We start from the raw sequence: 18,562 nt of genomic DNA on the forward strand, positions 1-18,562 counted from the left end.
TAGTGAATGCATGACATACCTATAAACAATAGTTCGAGGTATAAACAGTATAGGCTGACCTGGCATATGTAGGCGATGGGTAAACTTTACAACATGCTCAGAGAAAGAACTAATTGCTAATACTCCTACAAAATTCTCCAGGAATTTCCAGGTGAAGTCTTTATATACAGAGCCTGCTTGCTGAAGCCATACACTGTTCAGTCGAACATTTTTGATTTACAAACTACACATAAATCATTCTGTTTTCTTTGCAATAAAGTTAAACTTATCTTGTGTTTCTTTTCTCAAAAGCAAATGTGATGGATTGTAAAAAATAAATATTTATGTCATTTCACATTTAAGTACAGTGAACAGCATAATTGCAATTTACAATAACCGGCATGCCGCATTATCTAAACTGACATTAATAAGATTTATTTTCTTTGTCTGATTTATTGCTTTGTAAATTATTTAATAATGTAACAAAAACAAGATTTTTCATTTCACTCCAAAAATACAGTATATCATAACACATTCAGCACCAAAAACAAATAATACAGTTTCCAATGACACATTTTTAATTTATACGCAACGTTTGCCCATTTTTTGAGAGAGTAGTGTTAGGTGAAAACAATTTTTAATTTTCACTTAGTAGAACTGACTACAAATAACTTACAAGTCTACTTCAATTAACCTTTCACTGTCCAACACAGGAATGTGTGGGTTCTACAAAAATCTTGGAAAATATGAATTGGTTCTGAAAAACGTAATTTTGTGTATAACCAGAATCCTTTACTTGTAAGGTGGCCAACAATTCAAAGGGTTAAAACTTTTTCATAGTTCAACATTATTATTGTTGTTATTATTTCCCTTTAAAATGGGAATTTCTTTTTTTGGGTGGAAAATTAGCAACCTATAAGCATTATAGTAGAGGGTGGAGCTTTATACAGGAATCTGTAACATGAATAACATTTGAATTATCTTTATCATCATACACATGCCACAAAAAATGTACCTGCTTTTCATCACAGTAACATAACGCATTTTTTTTTTTAAAGTCTTGTCATTTTTTTTAATCTTGGCCAAAAGTGGAAGTTTCTTGACATTTAGTCTGTCGTGCACTGAAAGCACAAATGAATTACTAATGTTTATTAAACTACTGTGTTAATGTGAATAATATATTCTTGTTTTGTTTTTCTGGATATTTCGCCCAAATATACAATAATTCAGACTTTCCCTGTTACAGTATCAGAAAATTCATCAGCAGTATACGAAATTAAAAAGTAAAAAAAACAAAAAAACCAATTACCATTTATTTATCCCAGACAATGACACAAAAGAAATGGCATCCGTCTGTAGAAATGTACATGATAATCAGTTTGGATACATTTGTTTTCAGAGCTAAACTATCCACCCCATCCAGCCCCCACCCATTAATATTTACAATATTTAAGTGAACAAATGAAATCACTGCACTTTTATATCGAAATCCAATGCCCCTTTAATAACATCCATGCCACCTTCTTTAAATGATTGATTTATTTATTTCTGTTAACACCTTAGATTAATGCAGCGAATATGAGGGAAACAAAATTTCCCTATACAGAGATTAATCTAATTTAAAAAAATAAATTAAAAAAGCAGCTACTATTCACCTGGGTGTTGGCGTAATGTGTGGGACCCCGTTTTTTTTTGTCAAGTCGCACACACACATACACACAAAAAGGGAACAAAGGTCAGCACCCAGCCGCTACTTGAATGTGAGATTTTTCTTTTTATTCCTCTTGATGTATAGCAGGCTCTGTGTTATTAGTCTTAATGATAGAAAATTGTAGTGTTGATACAATTTTTTTTTTTCAAAGTAGTAGGCGGGAGTTCCATTTGTTAGTAAGTTTTTTCTCTGACTAAAAGCCACGGACAGTACATTTATGTAGCGGTAAAAGGCCTACAAGCTCTTTCCATAGCAGAGCTAATTATTCCTACTGTGACCTTACTGATCTGCGCTGTTCCAAGAACATCTCATCTGCGCGCCTGTTCCTCAGTGTAGATGGTGTCAGGGAATATGAAAAAACCCTATAATGAAACCATTTTCATGAAGGAGAAAGGCTACAGGAGTTGCACTTGCTACAAAGAGGCTCAATTATATGAGTAATTGTGATAATTTTCTACATTCATATCCTTCAATGGGGGGAGAAGAAAAAAGGAAGAAAAAAAAAAAGAGAAAAAAAAGCCACAAGAGAAAATTACTTTAACAAGAAAGTGCAGAGTAAAAAAAGGAGGAATAGACAAAAATGAAAAAATAAAAAAATAAAAATAATCATGGAAAAAAGTTAAGAAGAAAATAGAGCTGGAAGGAGGAATAGAAAGAAAGGATGAGGAAACAACAGATATGCTGTGAAGCTCATGTGCAGCTGGGTTGCACAATTAAATTGAATTTTTTTTTCCTGCAGTTGATGAATGTGACTACCGCAAATGTGCCTGTGTAGTTAGCTATCATTTGTTGTTCCGTGACAGGAAAAGGATAATTACCTCTCAGAAAGAATCAAAGGCTGACATGCCCTTTAGACAAAGCTATGAATGCAGAGCTCCATACAATGCCTGAATAAGAATTTCGTACACTCTGGCCCTTTCCACATAAGAATACATTTTGTTAAAATGCAAGAACGCCACCAGCAAATTTGTTTGAACCCTAGGTGTTCGAAAATACGAGGTGCCCCTATCGACTCATCCCTTTTGCAAAAATAAAACTGCATTCTGAATTCCATTCCATTATATTCACGGATAGTAAGATAGTGAGATATGCATTAAATTTCTCTTCCCAGTAGGGGTCTGATTCAACATTTCCTATAAAAGAAGAAAAATACACTATCCTTTTTTTTCCCCCCAGATGATAGTTAGCCTATAATTTAAAACTGGCAAAAACACAATTTTGTGCAAAGTCTACAATAAAAGCTTCGGAGATATAACCCAAAGAGGTTTTGCTAAAGTTAGATTCAGAATCAGTTACAACATTTCTATAGCAATAAATACATATAAATGATACATTGAGATTTTTTTTTTTTTGGTCTCATTTCATATACTTTTCTCTCAAGTTCCATTTGCACATGCGTCTAAGTGTGTTAATTGCATAAGGCAATGATAAACAAACCAAAGGGATGTCTATTTTACTGCCTGCTCAGCAACAGAGCGTAAAACATATATTTGTGCGGATTAATATAAGTCATATAATAATTAGCTTACTTATGCTTAGAACCACATATTTTTTGTGATTGTTTTGATTATATAAAGTGTGTGTGTATATCAATATCAATATATATATATATATATATATATATATACATACATACACATACAGTATATGTGTGCATATATTTATATACACACACACACATATATATATATATATATATACATATATATGTGTGTGTGTGTTTATATAAATATCTGCACACGTTTACTACACATATATAAATATATGCACACACACACACACACACACACACGCACACACACATATATATATATATATATATGCATTTATGAATATATACATGTAATACATTTCTATATTTGTATACGATTTTATTTGTGCAGCAGGTGCACATTCAATTATAGGCCAGGTACATTTTTGATGCCCCGTCTAAAATTGTTCGCAGGCAAGTCTAGCATTTAAGTCAGTTATTTTATACACATCTTCCTCTCTTTACACAGTTATCTTAACTGACCCAAAGGTAACTCACTTTTAAAAATCTTTCTTACCCAAAGAGCAGCAGTACAGTTTAGTCTTTCACACACTGGTATCAGTCAAATGATGGTTTTGAATCGTAAAACATGTCATCAGCTTTATACCAAACTACCAATAACCTGTGTCCCACTTGCCATCCATCCCTTTGCTTGTCACTACGTTTCGTAGGTCACCTGATTGTGTTTCCGATCACAGAAAAGGGAGCTCCTGGTTTGCAAGCTGCTATTGCTTCATCCCTGCATCTTCTGGCAGTCTCAACTAGTTTTCGTCCGTCTTCGTCCACATTTCCCACAAGAAAAGTTTCAGATGTGTCCCCGTGGTGTCCGCCACTATATACCTAGGTCAAAGAGATATATGCAAATATTACAGTCAGATCATAAGTGTTATGCCAAAAACACAAATGAATCTAATTAAAATTTCTAATAAATCGCAATCATTTCAAAATGTTAATTACAATTAGATGCAATGTGAGTTATGAAGCCAATATGTGTAGCGAAATCAGAACAAAATGGAAAATAAAATAATAGATTTTATATTGCAAGACATGTCTGCTTACAAAATCAGTTTTCCTTAATGCAGCTAATGAATCAGCAAATTACTGGGATGTTCAGCTTGATAAAAATGCTGAACCTAAAAAACCAGCCTGAATTCTAAAGCCTGTGAACAGTGCGGCTGAATTAACATGGAAGCAGAGTGCCTCCTTAATTCTTCCCATTAGTTTCACCTTTTGGGTGCACATTCTTAAACATTAACCCTCTACCTGCCTTGGAATCTCGCCACAGGTTCCCTCATCATTTGTGAAGTTGGAGGAAACTGGAGAAATTGGACACCCATAAAGAAGGATCTTGGTTTTAATAGGATGCAGCAAGTGGGTTTGTAGGCCCAGCCGCCTGACGCCATCTCATGTTGCAAAAAGATGCCAAAAGTCCCTGTGCCAATCGATTGTCCTTACAGCATTTGCTGTGGGTAACTTCCTAAAAATGTCCACACAAAAAGTTTAAAAATGTTCTAAGTCGATGTATCCCAAACTCTGCCTCAAAGCTTCCATCCAAACAGTACATGCTTAAGCACAGGTGGCTTTATTTAACCATTTGTGCTCAGATTTGGTTTTCATTAAAACCTGGACTGTAATGCTGGGTACACACTGGAGTGATGTTTATCCAGACGATATAGCAGCCGATGGGTTGACATATCGATAGTATGGTACACATCAGAACGATGTAATGAAGGACGACTCAACATCTTATTCCATCCCTCATTACATTACCTGCACGGCGCTGCATGCAATATCATCCGCTCAGCACAACCTAGTGTGTATAGTACTGACTCAAATGGCATCTCCCAGAAACCCTGTAACAGGATAAGATCATCAGAGACAACCATGTAGCATCAATAGGAATCTATATAAATGATTTGGGGACAATATAGTTGGCAACCAACACTATGGAGAGTACAGGTTTTGAAGATATTTCCCTGTGAACAAATGTATAGTCTCAAGGACCTGTATTACTGCATAATGACAAATATATTACCAGATATGTGAACAGAACAGAACAGTGAGTGATATGGAGGCAGAGAACAGTTAAAATATATTTAAATTGAAAGATAAAAAAAATGTACTAAGGACCTCCTCTGATTGTAGTCAAACAGCATGTTTATTATAAAGGACCTGGAAGTGAGGCTCCAACCACAACACCTACACAACTCATATGCTGAACAATGCGACTGGGACATACAGACACAGGGTCAGCAGTCTGTAAACAGAGTTAGACTCTGTTACTAGTAGCAGCATAGATTCTGATCAAGTCTGTCAGTAATATGGGAATAGTTAAGGCATGTTCTCAGGGGATGTGGTTAGCATCCCAGAGGTATCATGGTCGTAAGTACTGGGGATAGGGTTAGGCAGTAGAGGGAGGGTGAAGCTGCGGGAAGGGGCGGTTAGGGCTAGGCTTAGAATACTCACCAGGATCCTCACATTCTGACTGTCAGGATCCCCGACCATTGGTGTTTCAATAACATTCCGTTGTCAGCAGTGGAAAGTAGTGAAGTTACTAACTTTCTCACTAAGCAGTGCACAACCAGTCCAGACCGTTGACACAATCCTACTGAGACCTAGGTCACAGATACAACACCTAATCTGTCTACAAAGCAAATGTAGACAGGTGTGTAGGCATACAGTAGATTGGTCTCTCTGATCCACATCTGCAAAACCTTCTACTGAAAGAATTGTCTCTCCGTACATACTCTTCCAATCTTTGCCAGCCCAGTTGCCACTCACAGGGATGAATCGGGAGAAGAATTGGACAAACTAGTCTCAGAAGCGTACATACTTCTAAATTGGTCAGGTGATTGGTGATCTGGTCCCCTGATTTTTCAGCAGGTTTAAAAATAGTTTGACATGACCATACGACCAAGATTGGATGAAACCAAAACTGTGTGAGCATACACACTCAACTAACGTAACACTCTACTAACGTCGGACCAACTGGTAGGTCGGAGGTCAGACTGGATGAGAATTAGACAAGTGTGTACCCAGCTTTACAGTTAGCCAGACATTACAGTACAGGTACACCACCGATTTTCCGGCAACCGATGATCCGGAACCTCTTTTAATCCGGACGATTTTGATTTGTCCGGATTAAAGGGGGTTAGGGACATCCTTTAATCCGGAACATTTTCTGCGCATGGGCGTAACACGCAATACGCGCAAGTGTCAGTGGGTACAGCTTCCATGGACACTGCAGGTGACACAGCAAGCATCAGTGGGGCTGTTATGGCGTCCAAGGTCACAGCAAGTACCACACATGGGCGGAAGACACAGCGCGCACAAGTGTCAGTGAGTACAGCTTCTGAGGGCACTGCAGGTGACACAGCAAGCATCAGTGGGGCTGTTGTGGCGTCCAAGGTCACAGCAAGTACCACTAATGGGCGGAAGACACAGCGCGCACAAGTGTCAGTGAGTACAGCTTCTGAGGGCACTGCAGGTGACACAGCAAGCATCAGTGGGGCTGTTATGGCGTCACAGCAAGTACCACTAATGGGCGGAAGACACAGCGCGCACAAGTGTCAGTGAGTACAGCTTCTGAGGGCACTGCAGGTGACACAGCAAGCATCAGTGGGGCTGTTATGGCGTCACAGCAAGTACCACTAATGGGCGGAAGACACAGCGCGCACAAGTGTCAGTGAGTACAGCTTCTGAGGGCACTGCAGGTGACACAGCAAGCATCAGTGAGGCTGTTATGGCGTCACAGCAAGTACCACTAATGGGCGGAAGACACAGCGCGCACAAGTGTCAGTGAGTACAGCTTCTGAGGGCACTGCAGGTGACACAGCAAGCAACAGTGGGGCTGTTATGGCGTCCAAGGTCACAGCAAGTACCGCACATGGGCGGAGACACAGCGCGCACAAGTGTCAGTGAGTACAGCTTCTGAGGGCACTGCAGGTGACACAGCAAGCATCAGTGGGGCTGTTATGGCGTCCAAGGTCACAGCAAGTACCACTAATGGGCGGAAGACACAGCGCGCACAAGTGTCAGTGAGTACAGCTTCTGAGGGCACTGCAGGTGACACAGCAAGCATCAGTGGGGCTGTTATGGCGTCACAGCAAGTACCACTAATGGGCGGAAGACACAGCGCGCACAAGTGTCAGTGAGTACAGCTTCTGAGGGCACTGCAGGTGACACAGCAAGCATCAGTGAGGCTGTTATGGCGTCACAGCAAGTACCACTAATGGGCGGAAGACACAGCGCGCACAAGTGTCAGTGAGTACAGCTTCTGAGGGCACTGCAGGTGACACAGCAAGCAACAGTGGGGCTGTTATGGCGTCCAAGGTCACAGCAAGTACCGCACACGGGCGGAGACACAGCGCGCACAAGTGTCAGTGAGTACAGCTTCTGAGGGCACTGCAGGTGACACAGCAAGCATCAGTGGGGCTGTTATGGCGTCCAAGGTCACAGCAAGTACCACTAATGGGCGGAAGACACAGCGCGCACAAGTGTCAGTGAGTACAGCTTCTGAGGGCACTGCAGGTGACACAGCAAGCATCAGTGGGGCTGTTATGGCGTCACAGCAAGTACCACTAATGGGCGGAAGACACAGCGCGCACAAGTGTCAGTGAGTACAGCTTCTGAGGGCACTGCAGGTGACACAGCAAGCATCAGTGAGGCTGTTATGGCGTCACAGCAAGTACCACTAATGGGCGGAAGACACAGCGCGCACAAGTGTCAGTGAGTACAGCTTCTGAGGGCACTGCAGGTGACACAGCAAGCAACAGTGGGGCTGTTATGGCGTCCAAGGTCACAGCAAGTACCGCACATGGGCGGAGACACAGCGCGCACAAGTGTCAGTGAGTACAGCTTCTGAGGGCACTGCAGGTGACACAGCAAGCATCAGTGGGGCTGTTATGGCGTCCAAGGTCACAGCAAGTACCACTAATGGGCGGAAGACACAGCGCGCACAAGTGTCAGTGAGTACAGCTTCTGAGGGCACTGCAGGTGACACAGCAAGCATCAGTGGGGCTGTTATGGCGTCACAGCAAGTACCACTAATGGGCGGAAGACACAGCGCGCACAAGTGTCAGTGAGTACAGCTTCTGAGGGCACTGCAGGTGACACAGCAAGCATCAGTGAGGCTGTTATGGCGTCACAGCAAGTACCACTAATGGGCGGAAGACACAGCACGCACAAGTGTCAGTGAGTACAGCTTCTGAGGGCACTGCAGGTGACACAGCAAGCAACAGTGGGGCTGTTATGGCGTCCAAGGTCACAGCAAGTACCGCACATGGGCGGAGACACAGCGCGCACAAGTGTCAGTGAGTACAGCTTCTGAGGGCACTGCAGGTGACACAGCAAGCATCAGTGGGGCTGTTATGGCGTCCAAGGTCACAGCAAGTACCACTAATGGGCGGAAGACACAGCGCGCACAAGTGTCAGTGAGTACAGCTTCTGAGGGCACTGCAGGTGACACAGCAAGCATCAGTGGGGCTGTTATGGCGTCCAAGGTCACAGCAAGTACCACACATGGGCGGAAGACACAGCGCGCACAAGTGTCAGTGAGTACAGCTTCTGAGGGCACTGCAGGTGACACAGCAAGCATCAGTGGGGCTGTTATGGCGTCCAAGGTCACAGCAAGTACCACTAATGGGCGGAAGACACAGCGCGCACAAGTGTCAGTGAGTACAGCTTCTGAGGGCACTGCAGGTGACACAGCAAGCATCAGTGAGGCTGTTATGGCGTCACAGCAAGTACCACTAATGGGCGGAAGACACAGCGCGCACAAGTGTCAGTGAGTACAGCTTCTGAGGGCACTGCAGGTGACACAGCAAGCATCAGTGGGGCTGTTATGGCGTCCAAGGTCACAGCAAGTACCACACATGGGCGGAAGACACAGCGCGCACAAGTGTCAGTGAGTACAGCTTCTGAGGGCACTGCAGGTGACACAGCAAGCATCAGTGGGGCTGTTATGGCGTCCAAGGTCACAGCAAGTACCACTAATGGGCGGAAGACACAGCGCGCACAAGTGTCAGTGAGTACAGCTTCTGAGGGCACTGCAGGTGACACAGCAAGCATCAGTGGGGCTGTTATGGCGTCACAGCAAGTACCACTAATGGGCGGAAGACACAGCGCGCACAAGTGTCAGTGAGTACAGCTTCTGAGGGCACTGCAGGTGACACAGCAAGCATCAGTGAGGCTGTTATGGCGTCACAGCAAGTACCACTAATGGGCGGAAGACACAGCGCGCACAAGTGTCAGTGAGTACAGCTTCTGAGGGCACTGCAGGTGACACAGCAAGCAACAGTGGGGCTGTTATGGCGTCCAAGGTCACAGCAAGTACCGCACATGGGCGGAGACACAGCGCGCACAAGTGTCAGTGAGTACAGCTTCTGAGGGCACTGCAGGTGACACAGCAAGCATCAGTGGGGCTGTTATGGCGTCCAAGGTCACAGCAAGTACCACTAATGGGCGGAAGACACAGCGCGCACAAGTGTCAGTGAGTACAGCTTCTGAGGGCACTGCAGGTGACACAGCAAGCATCAGTGGGGCTGTTATGGCGTCACAGCAAGTACCACTAATGGGCGGAAGACACAGCGCGCACAAGTGTCAGTGAGTACAGCTTCTGAGGGCACTGCAGGTGACACAGCAAGCATCAGTGAGGCTGTTATGGCGTCACAGCAAGTACCACTAATGGGCGGAAGACACAGCGCGCACAAGTGTCAGTGAGTACAGCTTCTGAGGGCACTGCAGGTGACACAGCAAGCAACAGTGGGGCTGTTATGGCGTCCAAGGTCACAGCAAGTACCGCACATGGGCGGAGACACAGCGCGCACAAGTGTCAGTGAGTACAGCTTCTGAGGGCACTGCAGGTGACACAGCAAGCATCAGTGGGGCTGTTATGGCGTCCAAGGTCACAGCAAGTACCACTAATGGGCGGAAGACACAGCGCGCACAAGTGTCAGTGAGTACAGCTTCTGAGGGCACTGCAGGTGACACAGCAAGCATCAGTGAGGCTGTTATGGCGTCACAGCAAGTACCACTAATGGGCGGAAGACACAGCGCGCACAAGTGTCAGTGAGTACAGCTTCTGAGGGCACTGCAGGTGACACAGCAAGCATCAGTGGGGCTGTTATGGCGTCCAAGGTCACAGCAAGTACCACACATGGGCGGAAGACACAGCGCGCACAAGTGTCAGTGAGTACAGCTTCTGAGGGCACTGCAGGTGACACAGCAAGCATCAGTGGGGCTGTTATGGCGTCCAAGGTCACAGCAAGTACCACTAATGGGCGGAAGACACAGCGCGCACAAGTGTCAGTGAGTACAGCTTCTGAGGGCACTGCAGGTGACACAGCAAGCATCATCAGTGGGGCTGTTATGGCGTCACAGCAAGTACCACTAATGGGCGGAAGACACAGCGCGCACAAGTGTCAGTGAGTACAGCTTCTGAGGGCACTGCAGGTGACACAGCAAGCATCAGTGAGGCTGTTATGGCGTCACAGCAAGTACCACTAATGGGCGGAAGACACAGCGCGCACAAGTGTCAGTGAGTACAGCTTCTGAGGGCACTGCAGGTGACACAGCAAGCAACAGTGGGGCTGTTATGGCGTCCAAGGTCACAGCAAGTACCGCACATGGGCGGAGACACAGCGCGCACAAGTGTCAGTGAGTACAGCTTCTGAGGGCACTGCAGGTGACACAGCAAGCATCAGTGGGGCTGTTATGGCGTCCAAGGTCACAGCAAGTACCACTAATGGGCGGAAGACACAGCGCGCACAAGTGTCAGTGAGTACAGCTTCTGAGGGCACTGCAGGTGACACAGCAAGCATCAGTGGGGCTGTTATGGCGTCACAGCAAGTACCACTAATGGGCGGAAGACACAGCGCGCACAAGTGTCAGTGAGTACAGCTTCTGAGGGCACTGCAGGTGACACAGCAAGCATCAGTGAGGCTGTTATGGCGTCACAGCAAGTACCACTAATGGGCGGAAGACACAGCGCGCACAAGTGTCAGTGAGTACAGCTTCTGAGGGCACTGCAGGTGACACAGCAAGCAACAGTGGGGCTGTTATGGCGTCCAAGGTCACAGCAAGTACCGCACATGGGCGGAGACACAGCGCGCACAAGTGTCAGTGAGTACAGCTTCTGAGGGCACTGCAGGTGACTCAGCAAGCATCAGTGGGGCTGTTATGGCGTCCAAGGTCACAGCAAGTACCACTAATGGGCGGAAGACACAGCGCGCACAAGTGTCAGTGAGTACAGCTTCTGAGGGCACTGCAGGTGACACAGCAAGCATCAGTGGGGCTGTTATGGCGTCCAAGGTCACAGCAAGTACCGCACATGGGCGGAAGACACAGCGCGCACAAGTGTCAGTGAGTACAGCTTCTGAGGGCACTGCAGGTGACACAGCAAGCAACAGTGGGGCTGTTATGGCGTCCAAGGTCACAGCAAGTACCGCACATGGGCGGAAGACAGCGCGCAAAAGTGTCAGTGAGTATAGCTTCTGAGGGCACTGCAGGTGACACAGCAAGCAACAGTGGGGCTGTTATGGCGTCCGCAGACAGTTCAAGTGAAAGTAGTGCTGCTATGCCTTCCAAGAACAGCGATGGTACAGGTATAAAGCGTAAACACAAGTCTATACATATAGAAATGTTCTGAAGGTGCAAAATTAGTTTCCACCGTTAATCCGGCAAAATCGATAATCCGGCACGGCACTGGAACCGAGGATGCCGGAAAATCGGTGGTGTACCTGTATTTCCATTTATGAATTAGGGAGAGATCAGGAACCAACATATATGGCAGATGATCAGGGAATACCCTGATTTTGTTGAGTAGAGAGCCTCATACAGAGAGTCCAATCCGCAAACCATTAAGTGCATGTCTTAAATGCTACTTAATTAAACAAATGCAAACAATATATAATTTAATAATTATAATAGATATGTAATATATAATACTTATTTAATAACAAAAACACAAATTTCAATACTCCATACAAATATAGAGAGAGCTATGGTACCGGGATGTGTTCAATGGAGCAACTAATACATAATTAATTTTAAACAAAAGCCCCCATTGTAGAACATAGTATGTTGGGGATGGCAATGAAACAGGTGACCAAGTTCTGTTGCCACGTTTCATACCGCAGATAACAAAAGGTACCATGTCTCATCAAATCACATGTGATATGTCACTTATAAGGACCCATGACATTCTCACTACAGAACAGGTACCACCTATGTTCCTTCATGTATATTTTCTGTAAACACTTGGTATACTTGCCAATGTGTCTCGATCTCCTCCTTGTGTGCCAGAACATAAAAAAACCAAATCTTTAAAGTTACTCATTAACGGAGGACACCTAAACCATTTTATTTAACGCTCTAAGAACTGTACCCAAGATCTAACAAACTTTCGGCAACAAATACATAAATACTCCCACCCACACTAGCAACCATACATGCATTTTTTAAATTCAGTTTTAAATTAACTTTGTCGCCTATCTGTGCCATAGTACTTATATAACTTATTAATCTCCAAATCAGTCACTGTAAACATGTGATGAGACTTATATATGATGCACTGGTTTCTGAATGACAAAGATGGGATTGAACAGAACGCAGGGAAGAGTCGGACCAACTTTTTTTTAATTTGAAGAGGGGGTTCAAGGACCTGCGTATTTATAGGACCAAATATTTTAAAATATTTTATTTGTTTCTAGGAAAGGCATGTTCTTAATATCCATATTAGGCTGCAGATGGAATTCTGGGTGGCACTATTTTTTAGTCAATGGACGGAGTAACAGCAGAAACACATGAATTTAAACCTAAATGACTATAGATATATCTTCACTAATTAACCAATGCTATTCTTCTTACTGACCAGAACCATTTCACATGACTACAGATTTACATGTAAATTACAATCTGCCTCTCTTCAGATTCTGGCCACATGGTGGTTCACGGCCTATATGTTGGAGCTAAGTGGAGCTGGATGCTTACCTTCTTTCCTACACAATCTGGTTGAACCTCAGTCTTTAAAGATCTTCTAATCATTTGTATTCCCTGGATCCTGACAGGAGACATCACTTTGCTCCCAAACAGGTGTTTATGTAGAAAAACTTACTCTTGAGTCCTCTAGCTCCCAACAGTGTTTGTGGAATCCCCCCATGTGACCGCTGACTGAGCATTTACTCCAGATTGTTGGTTATCCTGTTTACCTTTAGTTTCACTATTTACTGATCCAGAGCATCAACTACCTTCTTATACAGTTACTCTATTTTAAAAGGGAAGTTTTATTATTTGAAGTTTTTATTTTCAAAAAGATTACCCATGAAGGTTAACCATAATTTATGTTACCAGACTAATAAATTGTAAACATGGCAGAACACTAATGTATGCACACGACTAGTCAAGAATAGCAAACATCCTAAAAAAATAAAAAAAAAGATCAATGTATGCAATTAATGTGAACCTATCAGAAAACAGACTAATTTCAATCTAAAGCCAGACAAAACATCCAGTTGTTTAAAAGTCATTTGAAGATAATAAATCAACTCTAGGGGGTTAGCTGTAGCTTAGAGAAGCAATAGGCCAACCAGAGCAGCACATGTGGTAACATCTTTAGCGGTCTTCCCATCGTACTGATATAAGGGAGCTTTGTTTGCATATGCTTGCCTTCAGAGTTAATGTAGCCACAGGCAAAGTTTGTTAATCAAACCAAAGGCAAACTTGCTTCCGATGCCTGAAATATGCCATTCCACTCATAGGCTGGATAATTTTAAACCAAGGCAATCACTGCTTAGCCATAAGGATAATAACTTGATGGTCCTGCTAAAAGCTCTAATCCATCTATCTTAACTATTTTATTTTTCTGTGGCATAAATAAGCAGCCTCGTCTCTTGACCTCCCCCAGTCAGTGATATAAGAAGCCTTTTCTAAAGCATGTAAAATATCTATGTCATCGGCCAGAACTGTGGGAGATGAAACACAGCCAGATGTACAGAAGAAAAAAAAAATCAGCCTCAAAAGACGGCTGAGCATAGTGATCAGACTGATTACAGCTAATGTAAACAGACAAGAAAGTTTTTGTCAGGGCCGGTTTAAGAGAGTAGTTGGCCAGTGTGAAGACTATGGGGGTCATTCCGACCCGATTGCTCGCTGCAGTTCGCAGCGCAGCAATCGGGGTGGAACTGCACGTGCGCCGGCGCATGTCGGACGTACGTCATTCCCTAGCGATCGCTGGGCGGGAGGGGTCGGCACGGCGGCGTTTGGCCACCGATTTGGGGGCGCGGTCTGGCCAATGCAGGCGTGGCCAGACCGTGCGGAGGGCGGGCCGCAGCGGCTGCGTGACGTCACATGCAGCCACTGCGACCAGGGGCAGCGAATAGCAACTCCCAGTCAGCCGCAGGAGCTGCGCTGGCCGTAAGTTACTCAACAAGTACAAAAGCATCGCCGCTGTGTAATGCTTTTGTACTTGTGCATGGGGGGGCCGGACAGACATGCGATGCGGACTAGCCCTGTGCTGGGCATCCCCCCGCATGTCTGAGTACCTGATCATAGCTGTGCTAAATTTAGCACAGCTACGATCAGCTCGGAATGACCCCCTATGTGAGGGCCCCTACTCTCCGAAGAAGTATTCAATATGGGTACAGGGTGTGTAGTCCAATGGGATTTTTTTTTAAATAGGTGTTTACTAGCAATCAATAATCAAGTAGCGAGACAGAGAAAATAGGATTTTAATTACCTACTGGTAAATCCTTTTCCCGTAGTCCGTAGAGGATACTGGGAAACCATTTAGTACCATGGGGTATAGATGGGTCCACTAGGAGCCTTAGGCACTTTAAGAATTTGATAGTGTGCGCTGGCTCCTCCCTCTATGCCCCTCCTACCAGTCTAGGAAACTGTGCCGGAGGAGACGGACATACTTTGAGAGAAGGATAGATAAGGAAAGTGGTGAGATTATGAACCAGCACACAGAACAATAGGAAAGCCATGCTAACCAAACTTGAAACATGAACAGCAACAGCTGAACAAACCAGAATACTTAACCAAGTAACAGTGCAGGAAGAACGAAGCACTGGGCGGACGCCCAGTATCCTCTACGGACTACGAGAAAAGGATTTACCGGTAGTTAATTAAAATCCTATTCCCTCTTACGTCCTAGAGAATACTGGGAATCCATTTAGTACCATGGGGATGTACCAAAGCTCCCAAACCGGGTGGGAGAGTGCCGAGGTTCCTGCAGAATTCATTGACCAAACTGAAGGTCTTTAGAGGCCAAAGTATCGAAGTTGTAAAACTTTGAAAACATGTTCGACCCTGACCAAGTAGCTGCTCGGCAGAGCTGTAAAGCCGAGACACCCCAGGCAGCCGCCCAAGAAGAACCCACCGACCTAGTAGAGTGAGCTTGTACAGATTTTGGAACCGGCAAGCCTGCCGTGGAACAAGCATGCTGGATAGTAAAGCCTGATCCAGCGTGCAATAGACTACTTTGAAGCAGGACACCCAATTTTAATGAACAGCAAGTCGGATTTCCTGTGACGAGCTGTGCTCGTTACATACACCTTCAAAGCCCTCACAACATCCAAAGACTTTGAAGTAGCAGAGGTGTCCATCACAGCTGGAAACACAACAGGTTGGAAAAGTGGACACCATCTTAGCAAGAAATTGCTGACGAGTTCCGAGTTCAGCTCTGTCCCCATGGAAAATTAGGTAGGGACTCTTGTGAGACAACGCCCCTAGCTCCGACACATGTCTTGCTGAAGCCAAGGCCAACAGTGTGACGGTCTTCCACGTAAGGTAATTTACGTCAACCTCCTGTAACGGTTCAAACCAGTCTGATTGGAGAAACTGCAGCACCAAATTGAGATCCCAAGCTGCCGTGGGAGGCACAAAGGGAGGCTGAATGTGCAGAACACTTTTCAAAAATGTCTGGACCTCAGGGAGAGATGCCAATTGTTTCTGAAAGTAAATAGACAAGGCCGAAATCTGGACTTTCATTTAGCGTAGGCCCTCATCCACTTCCAACTGCAGAAAAAGCAGGAGATGTCCCAGCTGAAATTCCACTACAGAATATTGTCTGGTTTCACACCAAGAGACATATTTCTTCCAATACGGTGGTAATGTTTAGACGTTACCCCCTTCCTGGCTTGGATCATAGTCGGGATAACCTTGTCAGGAATCCCTCTCCTGGCTAGAATCAGACATTCAACTTCAATGCCGTAAAACGTAGCTGCGGTAAGTCTTGATAGACGAACGGGCCCTGTTGCAGAAGATCCTCGCGAGAGGCAGAGGCCACGGATCTTCGATCAGCATCCCGAGAAGATCCGCATACCAGGCTCTTTGAGGACAGTCCGGAGCAATGAGGATTGTTTGAACCTTTTTCCTTTTTATTCTCTTTAGAATTCTTGGGATCAGAGGAAGTGGAGAAACACATACACCAGCTGGTACACCCACGGAGTTGTTAGAGCGTCTACTGCCACTGCTTGTGGGTCTCTAGACCTGGAACAATACTGCTTGAGCTTCTTGTTGAGAGGCCATCATGTTGATCTGTGGATATCCCCACCGATGTGTCAACCACCGGTACACCTCCGGATGGAGGCCCCACTCCCCCGGGTGCAGGTCGTGTCTGCTGAGAAAGTCTGCTTCCCAGTTGTCTACTCCTGGAATGAAGACCGCCGACAACGCCACAGCGTGTTTTTCCGCCCAGAGGAGAATTCTTGACACCTCTGACATTGCTGCTCTGCTTTTCATTCCGCCCTGTCGGTTTATGTACGTTACTGCCGTTACATTGTCCGACTGACTTGAATTCCTGATTCCAAAGTAGAGATGAGGCCTGCAGAAGGGCGTTGTAGATTGCCCTGAGCTCCAAGATGTTTATTGGAAGGACGACCTCCCGACTTGACCATCTTCCTTGAAACTGCACCCCCTGGGTGACTGCTCCACAACCTCTGAGGCTTGCATCTGTGGTTAGCAGAATCCAATTCTGAATCCCGAACCTCCGACCCCCGACAAGGTGAGAAGTCTGCAGCCACCACAGAAAGGAGATCCTGGCTTTTGATGACAGATGGATCCTCTGGTGCATGTGAAGATGTGATCCGGACCATTTGTCCAAAAGATCCAGCTGGAAGGGCCTCGTATGAAACCTTCCGTACTGAAGCGCCTCTTAAGAGGCCACCATTTTCCCCAGAAGGCGAATGCACAGAGATCCGGGTTGGCTTCAGGACAGCCCGAACCATTGACTGGATTACCATAGCTTTTTCCAAGGGAAGGAACACTCTCTGAGACCCTGTGTTCAGTATCATTCCCAGGAAAGGAAGCCTCTGTGTCGGTTCCAGGTGTGGATTTTGGTAAGTTCAGAATCCACCTGTGATCCAGGAGTAGTCTGGTTGAGAGGATAATGCTGTCCAACAACCTCTCCCTGGACGGTGCCTTTATCAGAAGATCGTCCAGGTACGGAATTATGTTCACTCCCTGTTTGCGGAGTAGAAACATCATCTCTGCCATCACCTTGGTGAACACTCTCGGTGACATGGAGAGACCAAATGGCATGGCCTGGAACTGGTAGTGGCAGTCTTGCAGTGAAAACCATAGATAAGCCTGATGAGGCGCCCAGATCGGAATGTGAAGGTACGCATCCTTGATAGTCAGAGACACTAGGAATTCCCCCTCCTCCAGACCTGAGATCACCACTCTCAGAGACTCCATTTTGAATTTGAACACTCGTACGTACGGGTTCAACGACTTGAGGCTCAAAATCGGTCTTACTGAACCGTCCGGTTTCGATACTACAAAGTTGGAAAAATATCCCTTGTTTTGCAGATGAGGTGAAACTGGAACAATGACCAGAGTCTGTACCAGTTTTTGAATGGCGTTCTGTAAGGTTATACCTGCTTCCTGTGAAACTGGTAAGCCTGATTTGAAGAATCTGTGAGGTGGGAGCTCCTGAAACTCCAGTCTGTAGCCCTGGGTAGTAAGATCTATGACTCAGGGTTCCTGGCATGACGTTGTCCAGATGTAATTGAAAAATTGTAGTAGGGCTCCCACCTGCCAGTCTTCCAGGCATCGCGGTCCACCATCATGCTGAAGGTTTGAGGAAGCAGAGCTTGAGCTCTGCTCCTGTGAACCGGCAGTTGCTGGTTTTCGTGGTTTAGCTCTAGCGCATCTTATTGCTGTAGAATAACCTCTGGTTTTACCCTTAAACTTGGCAGTCCGGAAGGACTGTAGATTAGGTCCTGAGTTGGCCTTCCTGGCTGGGGAAGCTGCAGAAGGAAGATACGTGGACTTACCCGCAGTAGCTTTGGAGATCCATTTGTCTAGTTCATCTTCAAATAAGGCCTCTCCTGTGAAGG

The 18,562-nt window shown here is 45.3% G+C and overlaps 1 protein-coding gene across 7 annotated transcripts in view; it reads right to left on the reverse strand.

Annotated features, from left to right (window-relative positions):
• Nucleotides 1–18,562, reverse strand: part of METAP1D (methionyl aminopeptidase type 1D, mitochondrial) — a 451,273-nt gene that overhangs the window by 168,688 nt on the left and 264,023 nt on the right. For all 7 annotated transcript variants that reach the window (XM_063933469.1, XM_063933468.1, XM_063933465.1 and 4 more), the window contains exon 6: nt 3,898–4,061. In XM_063933469.1, the coding sequence (XP_063789539.1) occupies nt 3,898–4,061 (164 nt within the window). The remainder of the gene's footprint in view (nt 1–3,897; nt 4,062–18,562) is intronic.

The sequence above is a fragment of the Pseudophryne corroboree genome, chromosome 7 (assembly GCF_028390025.1).
Source record: "Pseudophryne corroboree isolate aPseCor3 chromosome 7, aPseCor3.hap2, whole genome shotgun sequence".
In the NCBI taxonomy this organism is placed as follows: Eukaryota; Metazoa; Chordata; class Amphibia; order Anura; family Myobatrachidae; genus Pseudophryne; species Pseudophryne corroboree.